Here is a 12111-nt window from a genome sequence, read left to right as displayed (position 1 = left end):
TACATTTTATTTTATTTTATTGCTGTGGCTAGTAGCTGATTCATTCACTGGTCACGTGAATTGGACTATTTGGGACCAGAGAGTGTACTAGTCTAAAATGCCATATATATATATAATCAGTGACCTGTTCTTTGTTGTGGTGATGGTTCTCTTCTGATTTGGGCTCAAACAAAATCTTTAATTGATGGTTGAGCTTCCCATCTATTTGTGGGGCAGAGAGCAAAGGAAGCATTCGATTCACATTTAGTTTAACTCTGACACTTTGGTTTTGGTCAGACTACAAGCTAAATATGTCCCATCAAAGTTTTTTCCCTTAGGAAAGTACTTCTGCTTTTCCTCCCTGGAATTTTTCAGCAGAGGGGAGTTGAAGTAATTTCCTTGTTTCTGGTACTCATCTGGTAGTAACAGATGAGAAAATGGGCAGTTGGCAGCAGTGGTTAGAAGAAAGGGAAATGGTGTTCTCTCTATGAGTCTTTAGCAGCTGTCAGAACCAAAAGCTAGTAGAGCAAGCTGAGTACTTCTGTATAAATGAGAGATTTGAATAACCTTTTTTTTTAAAAAAAAAAATGAAACAGATTTACAAAATATTTGCTTTTGTGATGCAGCAAAGAAAATCTCATTCAAGCTGTGGAAGATGACATCCAGCAGGAAAAGCAGGCGGCAGAAAACATAGTCAAAAATATGTCTGAAGAGGATCAAGCTAAATACATGGAGACAAAAGTGGCAAATGAAAAGCTCTTGCAGGTGACTCTTTCATGTCTGAACTACATCTTGTTGAGCCCCATCACAATCGATAAAGAGTTTATAAATGGAAAAGAACTCCTTCTGTAGCTGAAATCCAACAAACCAACACAGAAGCTGTTCTGTTTTTATGCAGGATAGCATGATCTTGACTAAGCTGTCATCTCCCCATATTTTTTGGAAGGTTCCATTTTCTATGCACGTAGCCTCTGGTAGCTTTCATTAACCAAACACGCCAGTCCTGCTTTTGGGTTTCTGCCCAAAAGGCTGCCCACCGCCAAGATAAACACAAGGAACTGGACAAACTCCAGCTGTTTGGGTATCTGAACCAGTCTTTCGTTTAGCAAACCTTGGGTATAACTAATTGTGTTCAGGTAACAGATTTCAGGTAACGAACATTCCAGTAGCAGGACCTGCATACTAATTTATTTTACTCTTGTAGGAATTGTGTGCTTTACAGCAAGAACTGGATGCTGTGAATATAAAAGAACAATCTCTAGATGCTGTATGTATGACATTAAATTCTTCTATTCAATTACAAAATGATTGAAATTTGAGGGTGTTTAAAACAAAATCTGGCATAAGTTGTTGGGGTTTTTTTGTTTTTGTTTTTGGTGTACCATTAAGAAAATATGGCCAAAATCCCATGATAGCCTATTTATTTATTTATCTGGACACTGGATATCAATTAATGCTTGTAATAGAAGCCATGGGCTTTGTTACTCAGTGATTGTAGGTTCTTGATTTTTAGTTCTCTACTCGGTTTTTTCCAAGATGTATAGTTTTGTTTTTATCAAGTTTTAAAGGGCATTTTATTGAATAATATTGTTTGTATTTATATGGGGGTTTTTTGCGAACAATATTCAGGGATATATATTTCTTTATAAACAAACTATAAATAAATGGTTACCTGGCAGTTTCAGCACATGAGCAGTTTTGGTTGATGTACAAATATTCTTAACAGATCACTTACATGACTTTATTCACAAAATATTTCATCACTTTAGTAATGAAGTTTATCTCTTCAGGAAATAGCACACTCCCAGATTAAACAGGAGGCTCTGCAACTGTACGAAAAGCTTCATGGCCTTGAGGAACACCGGAATCAAATGATTGCAGAGGACAAAAGTATGGGATCTCCCCAGGAGGAGAGAGAGAGATTGCTAAAACAGGTATGTAGAGTGCTAAACAGACCGACAGAAATGAAGAGATGTTGTTTTGCCTACAAAGGGCAGTTGAAAAGTGATAACTGGGAGGTCAAGTAAACACCTCTGTCCAAACCACCAGCTATTGATAATGACGCTCGAAACAGAACTGACAGGCGTCATTGATTATTATTAAGTGGTCTCCGTTTTTAGCATAACTGAGTAATTTTTTAAAAAAAATATTTATTGCATTTTTTTAAAATTTCAGAGAAAAGAATAAATTAAACATTACACCCAAATATACAGAAAGAAAAAGGAAAAATTTTGGAGAGACCAACCCTCTTTGATTTTCCATTGTTATTTAATGAATGTTTCTTCTTTTTTTAAAAAAAAAAAAGGTGAAGGAAGACAACCAAGAAATAGCAAGCATGGAGAGACAGTGAGTGTTGTTCCATATTGTTCTTTTAGATCCTGGTTCTGAATATAAATGCAACTCTATTATCTATTTCTGCAAAGCTGCTCAACTGATATAACCAACTTGTATACTGCAGCCGCTTGTAGGCTATATAAAGAAACAGACCTTGTGTTTTTTGAATGCCTCGCAAAACACTTCTAATTACAACGTATTTTGAACTGAAATGTGATCTGTTTGGGATGACTTGAACTGTTACTAAAGTGCTGAAAGCAAAGTAGTATGTAAAGCCAAAGGCTGCATTTACTCAACCAAGTTTCTCCCCATATCTACATGTTCATCTCGTGGCAATTTACCTCATTCCAAGGGAATTTTGGTGGAAAGGAGCTTAGGCAAGGTGGAAGATTTCCAGGGTTCTTAAACATGCAGTAAACCTCTGCAGGCATAAAAGAGAAGTAGACCTCGTATACTCATCCCCTTCATGTGTTTTCTGTCCCTTGTTCATAATGCTAAAGATGGCTTTAATCAGGCATCCCCAAACTCGGCCCTCCAGATGTTTTGGGACTACAATTCCCACCATCCCTGACTACTGGTCCTGTTAGCTAGGGATGATGGGAGTTGTAGTCCCAAAACATCTGGAGGGCTGAGTTTGGGGGTGCCTGGCTTTAATGAACAGTACAACTAAAACAATTGTGCATTCTTCTATTATAGCAAACAGTGAAATCCTATATATGTCTGCCCCAGTGATTTCAGTGAGACTTACTCCCAGTAGGTGAATTAGTATAGGCTTGCAATCCAAGTCATTATTATAATGCTCATTAACCAGCAGGTGGACCCATTTGTTAAGTTAAACAAGGCGAGATCGCTCCTTTGCGATAATCAAGTTTCTGTTTAAAGTTAAATTCATAGATTCACTGCTGGAATGCTAAGAACCTAAAAGATGTTAGGGAAAGAAGCTAAAAGATGTTGGTGTTTTACATTTGTTAATTTCACTCACCTTGCTATTTCCCTTCCAGAAAATGCCTGCTAAATGCTGTACTTTTCCAGTTTTCATCATTTATTTTTTGCATGGTTTTAGGCTGACAGACATAAAAGAAAAAATCAACCAACTTAACGAAGGAATACGGCAGCTTGACATGGATTTAGAGGAGCAGCAAGGTAAAATAGACAGGACCTATTAACCTGGTTTTTGAAAACATTATTAAGGAGGGTATTCAACTAAGTTTTACTCAGAACAGGTCGATTGAAATGAATGGACATGAATAAGTTAGATCTATTATTTTCAATAGGTCTACTCTAAATAAACTTTATTTCATAAAAAAAATATATATACTGTTTGATAGTTTAAAAAAGCCCTCAAATCAAAAAGAATAAAACAATAACAATATTAGTCAAAGCAGTTAAAACATTCAGAAAATTTAAACCAGCAATAAACTAAAAGCACATCAACATTCTAGGTATCTGGGTAAGCTTGTCTGAACAAAAATGTTTTTAGCAGGCATCGAAAAGGGTACAATGAAGGTGTCTGTCTGATATCAAAAGGCAGGGAGTTCCAAAATGTAGATGCCATCTTGTTTAGTTTTTCTTCCATGTAGTAGATCTGATTCAGAAGTGAATTTGTGATTTTCCCACTTATTTATGATCTCTGGATTGAGGGTGCTGAAGATCCGTGCGCACAAAAATCTGCTGTTGTTTTGAAGGACCTCGGGGTGAGAATAGTGAGTGAAGATAACATGATGAAGTTTCTCCTTTTCAGGGCAATGTGTACTCTATACCAGAATAGGCCAGTTCCTTTACTAAGTCCAGCCCAAATTCTGTGATACAAATCAGTTTTGCAAATGGAACAAGCATGCACATATTTGCTTATTTTGCATAGTAGTCTTTCCAAGAATGGCTGCTTACCCAGTCTGGGGTGGGCGGCAGTTGTGGCCTGTTGCCATCGGCTCCACAACTGCCAGAGCAGCAGCCACCAGGTTGCCGGCTGTTAGAAAATCCCCTGGCCAGCCCCTAGGCACCATGGGAGTTCCCACCTCGTCACTGCCATTTGACTTTGGCCAATCCAACTGAGCCTGTGGGGCAGGGCATATGGGAGCAGGCTGGACTGTTGCAGGCTTCACTCTGGCCTGCTACCATCTCATATATAAGCAACAGTCCAGACTTCAGTAAGAACAGCAGTATCCTGTTGGAATAGACGGGGTTAGTGTTTTCACTACAGAATGCAAGGTTTATTGGTTATTATTAATACTATTATTATTATTATTATTATTATTATTATTATTATTCTCCACCCATCTGGCTGGGTTTCCCCATCTACTCTGGGCAGCTTCCAGCAAAATATGAAAACATAATGTAAGACCGTTTGCAGAATGTGTATGTATACTTCTCTGAGTATATATCATTGAGCCCTGGTATCATGTATAAGTTCATGAGAAAAATTATTTGAGATGTAGAGAATTGTTAATGCAGCCTGAATATATCCAAAGGGGCTTATTCCTAGTTCCTGCTAATCACTACTCTGTTAAGGAACTTAAATAGTATTGTTCTTTCTTGTACTCTCATCACTGCTTAATTTGTTCTCTTCGTTTTCAAATAATAGTAACAATTTCATCATTCTGCTTTTATCCTTTTTTTTTTCTTCGCATATTGCTTTTGCATTATTTTCTTGTATCGTTTGGATGACTATAGACGGTAAGCAATAGATTGCTTTAGTGATAGCTTAGCAAAAACAGCACTCTCTGCCTTTAGACTGTTTTGTTTCTTGTGGCAAGAGTAATAAAACAAAGCAGTAGAAATATTCTCCAGATTTTTAAAAATTAGTCCAGGAATATATTCATGGTCCTCTGAAATGTGGGCTAGACTTTTTCATGGCACTTCTGGTAAGTTTTCCTGTATCATGAAAGGGAGAGTCAGCCAGGAACAGGCTCACAGCTGCAAGGAAGTTCAAGGAAAATCATGGTCCCTTGTGGCCAGTTGCATATGGTTATAATTTGTATAAGTAAGATATGAAGGAAAGCTGAAGGGATGTCAGTACAATACTATTGGAGAGGAAAGAAGATGTTGGAATTCTTGACTCTAAATGTATCTATATTTAGCTTATCCTTTCAATTTTTTTGCTTATGAAACACAGACATCTACTGGAATATTTTTTTATATTTTAAAGACTGAAACTTCTCTATTCCTTATTGTCAGTGTGGGTAACAATGATCAGAAATGGTAAACCATATTAAAACACAAACGAGGTGTACAAGGTACCCCCCCCCAAAAAAAAAAACATCTCAAGCACTGAATATTTGCTTTAAATCAGATTTCCATACATGGATTTTGGTCAGCTCCTAAATGAACAATATTTATTGAAACAGGTCAAGGAACAAAAGGTATAGGAATTGATCGCATGCAGTACTAGTTGAATGCTTGCACTAAGGATCTTTCCCATACCACCTACTCACTGCAGCCCCTGTGCCTTTTAGGATGTGATTTGAGAGGTTGTAGTAAAAGGGAGAAATGGGGAAAATCTAGCAGAGACAGCTTGTGCTGTGAGTTCCGCTGAGGTCAGTAGGGTTTATCTCCAAGTAAATGAGAAGATTGCAGTCTTAAATTGTTAACTGTTTAATTTTAAAATGGCATTTTTATAGGTGAGAAAAATCTGAAATACAAGGAGTTGAAGAAAAGAGAAGAAAGCATGGACAGTAAGTAGTTTTGAATGTATGTTGACATGCACTGTCAAAATGAAGGCATCTCTTAATGCACATTTCATCTGCATTAATAGCTTTTGGTCCCCTGGCATGAGCGCTGTTCTTAGCAACCTTAACCAAAGGCATATCCCCACATAGCCACTGGCTTTGCAGCAGTATATAGAGCAATAGTTGATTGCTATTTCAGGCATTCAAATCATCAGTCAAGAAATTCATCTTGGTTTGTAGGCTGCATTCAATGTTTTTCACAGCACAATTATTTGTTGAAAATTGAAAATAAAATATGTCCGGATGTGCCAAAAAATGCTGTATAGACACATGAAAAAGATTATGACGATCAAATAACAGCAGTTTTTAAGTTCCATGTGCCCTTCGTAAGCTGCTTTTGTGTAAAGATGCATCTGTAGATTGTGCTTTTGTCAGGAGACTATCCTCAAAGGAGAACTAGACAAGGAAGGCATTTTGCGCATCTTTACAGTGCTCAGTTGACTTAAAAGCTGCCTTCCGCATGCATGAGTCAGAGCAGGGGTCGGCAACCTAAGGCCCATGGGCCACTAGCGGCCCACGGGGTCGTTTAACTGGCCCACAAGTTGCCCCCAAAACTGAGCCACCCGCTTGCCGAGTTCCTGCTCGCTGGGCTAAACCAGCGCGGTGCGGGGACTCACTTCCGCAACACCAGAAAACATGTCTGCGCAGATGCCGGAAATCCCTATTCTCCTCTGTCAGAGCAGCTCTTTGGACAAATGTCCATTGCACCCACACAGCCGCCTTCTCCACATTGGAAAGTTTTACTACTGCAAGGGTGACATATATGCACCGGAAGTAAACTATGCATAATGTTAATGGCACACAGCCTTAGAGTTCTGCCGGGCTCTAATGGAGCGCTTCCACAGTGGCACAAGAGAGGGATGGGCAGAGCAGCAGCACTGACCTTGTGACATTGGGACCCCTGCAGTTCCTCCGGGGCACAGCATTGTCCTCCTGGCATCAGCACTGCTTCAGCTCACTGGAGCCAGGGCAGTGACAAGGTTGGAGGAGGTCCAAGCTGGCAGCCTTGATGTCCCACAAGAGTACTTCTTTGCAAGCTTAAAACATTTTCTAATACAGTACATAGAAGAGAATAAGAGGGCAGCTTTTTATGTGGCTCTTCATGTGAGCTTTTACTATCCTGTCATTGCTTGATCACTACATACATATTAAAAGGTGAATAAAAGGCTGCAAAAACCAGCTCACATTCTAGATATTCCTTACACATAAAAAATTTCTTGGTAAAGTTCCATTTAAATTGCTTTAAGATGTTTGTTTTTATATATAATTGCTTTTAAATTCAGAATCCTTATAGCTATAAGTCACATTTTAGGACTTTTCTGCTCTTCCTTTTATAAACAGCAGCCTCCCTTATCTTGTTTTTCAATCTTTAGACTTTCTTGAATCTTTTGAAGAGGCAAGGAACCAGGAACTAGAACGGAAAACACAGATAGAGGCCAGTATTGTGGCAATTTTAGAGCATTCAAGCAGGGTGAGTGGCTTTGGCTCCAATCATAAGCTTGGAAGTAAGTTCCGTTGACTCTGCTGTGATTTTCATTTTACTTTTATTGATTTTTATGTAAACAAATCCAAATGAAAGCAAACTAGAACCAAGCGAAATAACAAATAACCAACTTATTTTAGGCATTTCACTGGGAACACTTGCCCAAAAAGTACATCATGTCAATCCAAGAGCATTAAATCACTTACTATTTGCCATCTTTGCAGTGATACCAAAGGATAATCTTCCTTACAGGTAAGCCTATTTTCAAAGGAAAAGAGGATCAATGAGAAAAAAATTCTGGGTTGGTGTGTGGAGCCTGATGGTGTTTTTCTTTTTCTTTTTGTAGAATTCACTAGGCTTTTACTGCCATGTAAATGTGGCTAGGACAACATTTTTAATCCCTTTTTCATAAGAACACACATTTATTCCTTAGAATAAAGATGATACCAACCACACTTATTAGTACTTTCCAGATAATCAAATTGTTTGGTGATAATTTAATTAGTTGCTTTTATTCTTCAGAAAGCATATCAAGCTATAGCTTACGGGGGTTGCTTGACATATAAAAAGTTTACAAGTATGGCATTAACATGTGAGAGAGGGGGTAGAGAGAGAGAGAGAGAGAGACTGAGACTGTAGCATACTACCTCCCTGACCCCTCTTATTCTTGGGGCCAGTGCAGAGATACCACAGACTTCCTGTTAACTGCAGTTAACAAGTGAATAGTCAGCTGTGGAGATGTATGCTCCCTAACCTCATTTCAGACTTTCCCTTCTGTAGACATTTCAGAATCTGAAACCCATTTGAAATCATTGCTTTGGATCCTAGTTAAGAGAATCCTGCTTAACCATAACTTTGGTTAACATTGATACCAGCATGTCACTTAACTTGGTATAGCATTGGGGGGGGGGGAATCTGCTTCAGGGTGAAGAGGGGTTTGGTTCCCAAGGCTGGCTCCTGTTTTGTTTTGTTTTGGATCACAATTTAGGGAGAGCCATTATTGCATCTTTTTCTTCCTGCAAACTCCACCCTCCTCCACAAACAGAACCACCCTAGTTTCTTCTGCCGACACCTCAGTCTTTAATGGCACTAACCTTTTATAGCCACGAGAAGAAGCAAAACATTTCATAGTTTACCTCCATCACATATGGCACTAAAACTAGGCAGACGTAGTTATTTATGCTCTTTCTAGCTTAAAGTACAAACTGCACCTGGAATCACTCCCTGTTTATGTAACCTCATATGTTCTTATTTTGCCTAGTGTATCAAATCCCCCCCCCAAAGTCAGAAAATTTAAGTCGATAAAATTACTATTTTAACATTGTTACACCTTTGGCTATGTTAACTAAGCTTGGTTCTCATTTGGATATGTTCATTGTTCTGTTGCCTTTTCCCCCCAAGAAAATGTCATTGTAATGGCTTTTATGTGCAACTTTCATTCGTTCGGCTTTTGTCACTCAAGGCTGCTTCATGGAGGAACAAGCATTTTCACTTTTTAAATACTGCATGCTACAGTAAAAGCAACTTAATTTACATTGCTGGCTCCTGCTTATAAAACCAGGATCTGATTGTCACATTCACAATTTGGAGTTGAGTTGCCCGTAGGATATAAGCTTTGAAATGCAAGGTATTCCATAACGTGGGGGAGGGGGGGGGACATTTACTGGGAGCAAAGACTATCCTCACTTGAACTTCCCCAAATTGCACAGGCCTCTCACCTTTTGTTCACCCTTGGCCCTGTTTCCCCAGTCGTAGGTGAGACAATACAATGGTCTGTAAAACTGCAGCAATCACATTTTTTATATATGAACTCCAAACAGCTAAAACGTTTTTCCTAAAGGGATTTGCTGTAGCTGATTCATGGTTAAGCTACCAGTTGTAGCAGTTCATTTGGGGTGTGTCATCTTCCACTACTCTTCTTAAATCACGCAGAACGTAAATCGCATGAAGCAGATATCTTCTGTAACAAACCAAGAGCTGAAAATCATGCAGGAAGATCTCACTTTCAAGTCAAGTGAAATGCAGAAATCACAGAGTACTGCGAAAAACCTGGGAACAGGTATGGCAAGCGAAGTGTACATTGTATTTATTTACAAATTTCTCTCCCATCTTCTAGTGCAAAAAGAAAATGGCCTTAATGCAGCTTACAAGAATAAAAACCCCAAAAGTAAAATTCACTGCACAAACTAAAACATCATATCAGCAGATAAAGAGATAATAGAAAACTAGCAGATAAAAGTTATTGAAATAGCTTGAATACCAATAAAAGTCCATATGAACAAGACATATGTTGTCTTGTACCTAAAGGATAATGGAGTTGGTCCCAGGCAAGCTCTGGGGAGAGGATTCTTTGCATGTCCCTACAGAAAATACCCTTTATCAAAGAGCTAGCTGCCTGACTTCAGAAAGCAGTACTGCCCAGAGAATGGCTGGTAGAGATTATATTAATTGACAGTAAGGTTAGGATTTTAGTAAACTGATTTAAATCTAGTCTGACCTTTGGTCCAGCTACTTCAGTATGATGCTGACCAGCCTGGGCTCTGCAGGGTTTAAGACACGAATCTTTCCAAGCCTAGGGATGCTTGGGATTGAACTTTGGGACATTTAGCATGCAGGATGTGTGTTCTATCACAGCTACAATTCTTCCAATTCTACTTTGAAGAAGACACTTTTATAGAAAACATGGCCCTAGGCTTAAACCAGCAATGGTACTTTGTTTCCAAACTCAGTTTAAAGCCAGTAAAAATCTTGTAATACTTTATGAGGGATGATCAGCAAATTTTCTTGTCTTTTTTTTAAAAAAAGAATTTTATGAGATACATGATCTGTGTCATATGCATGTGCTCATATTAGTGTATGATTTATATTAAAATACCCAGCTACTTTAGGAGACAAACTTCACTTGATGCACCCAAGAGTCCAGATACTATCCAAACTGATTTGTTCTTGCTGATAGAACTATCTGCTTAGCACTATGTCGAATATATCCTTTTAGATATATTCCAGTTCAAGGGTAATTCTTGCTAAACTATTGTTTATATAATAATAATAGCTTAAAGGTCCTGGGCCCTAAGGAAGCCAAACTACCCTCCACCAGGGCCAGGGCTTTTTCAGTGATGGCTCCGACCTGGTGGAATGCTCTGTCCCACAAGACTAGGGCCCTGGAGGACTTGATCCCGCCTGGCCTTCAATTTGAATTAGCCTGATCCTCTATTCCCTTTTCTCTTCCCTTTTCTATGAAGAAACCCTTTCTGGGACCCCACATTTGAATTCTTCCCTGGTCTCCTTGCTGGCCCTGGTAGGACCAACTTGGCCAGTTAGCACTGGTGATCATTTGATGTCTACTGATTTGGGGGGGGGTTCCCCCAAAATGACCCCTGAATTTTTTAATGTTATTGGTATTGATGCTGCATTTTATGTTGTATTTTATGCTGTTTTTAAGTCGCATTTTAATCAATATAAAAAAATTCCTTCAGTAGCACCTTAAAGACCAACTAAGTTTTTATTTTGGTATGAGCTTTCGTGTGCATGCACACTTCTTCAGATACCTCTTCAGATACACTATCTGAAGAGGTGTGCATGCACACGAAAGCTCATACCAAAATAAAAACTTAGTTGGTCTTTAAGGTGCTACTGAAGGAATTTTTTTATTTTGCTTCGACTCAGACCAACACGGCTACCTACCTGTAATTTTAATCAATGTTTTATATTTGCTGTTAGCCACCCTGAGCCCAGTTTTTAAACGAGGAAGGCCAGGGTATAAATAAAAAAATATTATTATTATTATTATTATTATTATTATTATTATTATTATTATTATATGTTTCTCCACCTATGAGGCCTGGCAATTTGCTTTATTCTTCTTTAACATAAAGGAAGTTGGGATCCTGAATTCTAATTTGATTCTGTGCTCCGTGCAAAAGAGCCTTGTGGACCCATATAATGCTGTAGCAATGCACCTCGGGGCCACAACCTCACTCTTTGTATAAAGATCATTGCACAGAGCCTTCTCCTTCCCTCCCCAAAGGAAACTCCTGCAAGTAAACACATTTGCTGATGGCAGCATTTCCCAGTAACATTTCCCTGGGTCAAAGCACAAAGCAGTTTTGTCTCAGAATTTGCTACTGTGTACACATTTGCTTGCTGAAGTCCGACTTAGTGGCATATCAGAAGGAACTGGACTGCATCCTCTTCCTGTCTCTTCCCAGAGAGAAGGGTTGTTATTTTTTTTTCTTTCCTTTTTCCCTTTCCTTTTTTTTTCACTGTAGGATGGCAGTTGGATTTAAGAAAATCCCTTACTTTCTCCAGATTATTTTACAGGGGAAGCCACCTACAGCAAGTCAGGCCATTGTTCCATCTAGCTCAGTACTGTCTGCTCTAAGTGACAATGTTTCATCAGGGGTTCAGGAAGGAATTTTTTTGAGCCCTGCCTGGAATGCTAGGGACTGAACCCAACACCTGCATTCAGTGTATGTGCTTCACCAGTGAGCCACAACCCATCCCTTCTACAGCTCCTCCTTCCGTAGAAAGCAGATCATGTTTTAAATGCATGCCAGTGCCATTTGAGGCATATAAGCTTGCACAAAGACC

General features: G+C 38.9%; 1 protein-coding gene across 5 annotated transcripts in view; it reads left to right on the top strand.

The window, feature by feature from the left end:
• Positions 1–12111, top strand: part of IFT74 (intraflagellar transport 74) — a 49728-nt gene that overhangs the window by 27955 nt on the left and 9662 nt on the right. For all 5 annotated transcript variants that reach the window (XM_088658726.1, XM_035097473.3, XM_035097474.3 and 2 more), the window contains exons 9-16: positions 606–744; positions 1184–1246; positions 1770–1913; positions 2285–2325; positions 3377–3456; positions 5931–5984; positions 7412–7509; positions 9454–9580. In XM_088658726.1, the coding sequence (XP_088514852.1) occupies positions 606–744; positions 1184–1246; positions 1770–1913; positions 2285–2325; positions 3377–3456; positions 5931–5984; positions 7412–7509; positions 9454–9580 (746 nt within the window). The remainder of the gene's footprint in view (positions 1–605; positions 745–1183; positions 1247–1769; positions 1914–2284; positions 2326–3376; positions 3457–5930; positions 5985–7411; positions 7510–9453; positions 9581–12111) is intronic.

The sequence above is a fragment of the Zootoca vivipara genome, chromosome 15 (assembly GCF_965207765.1).
Source record: "Zootoca vivipara chromosome 15, rZooViv2.hap1.1, whole genome shotgun sequence".
NCBI lineage: Eukaryota > Metazoa > Chordata > Lepidosauria > Squamata > Lacertidae > Zootoca > Zootoca vivipara.
Note: the sequence above shows the minus strand (reverse complement) of the source record. Positions and strands in the feature narration are given on the sequence as shown.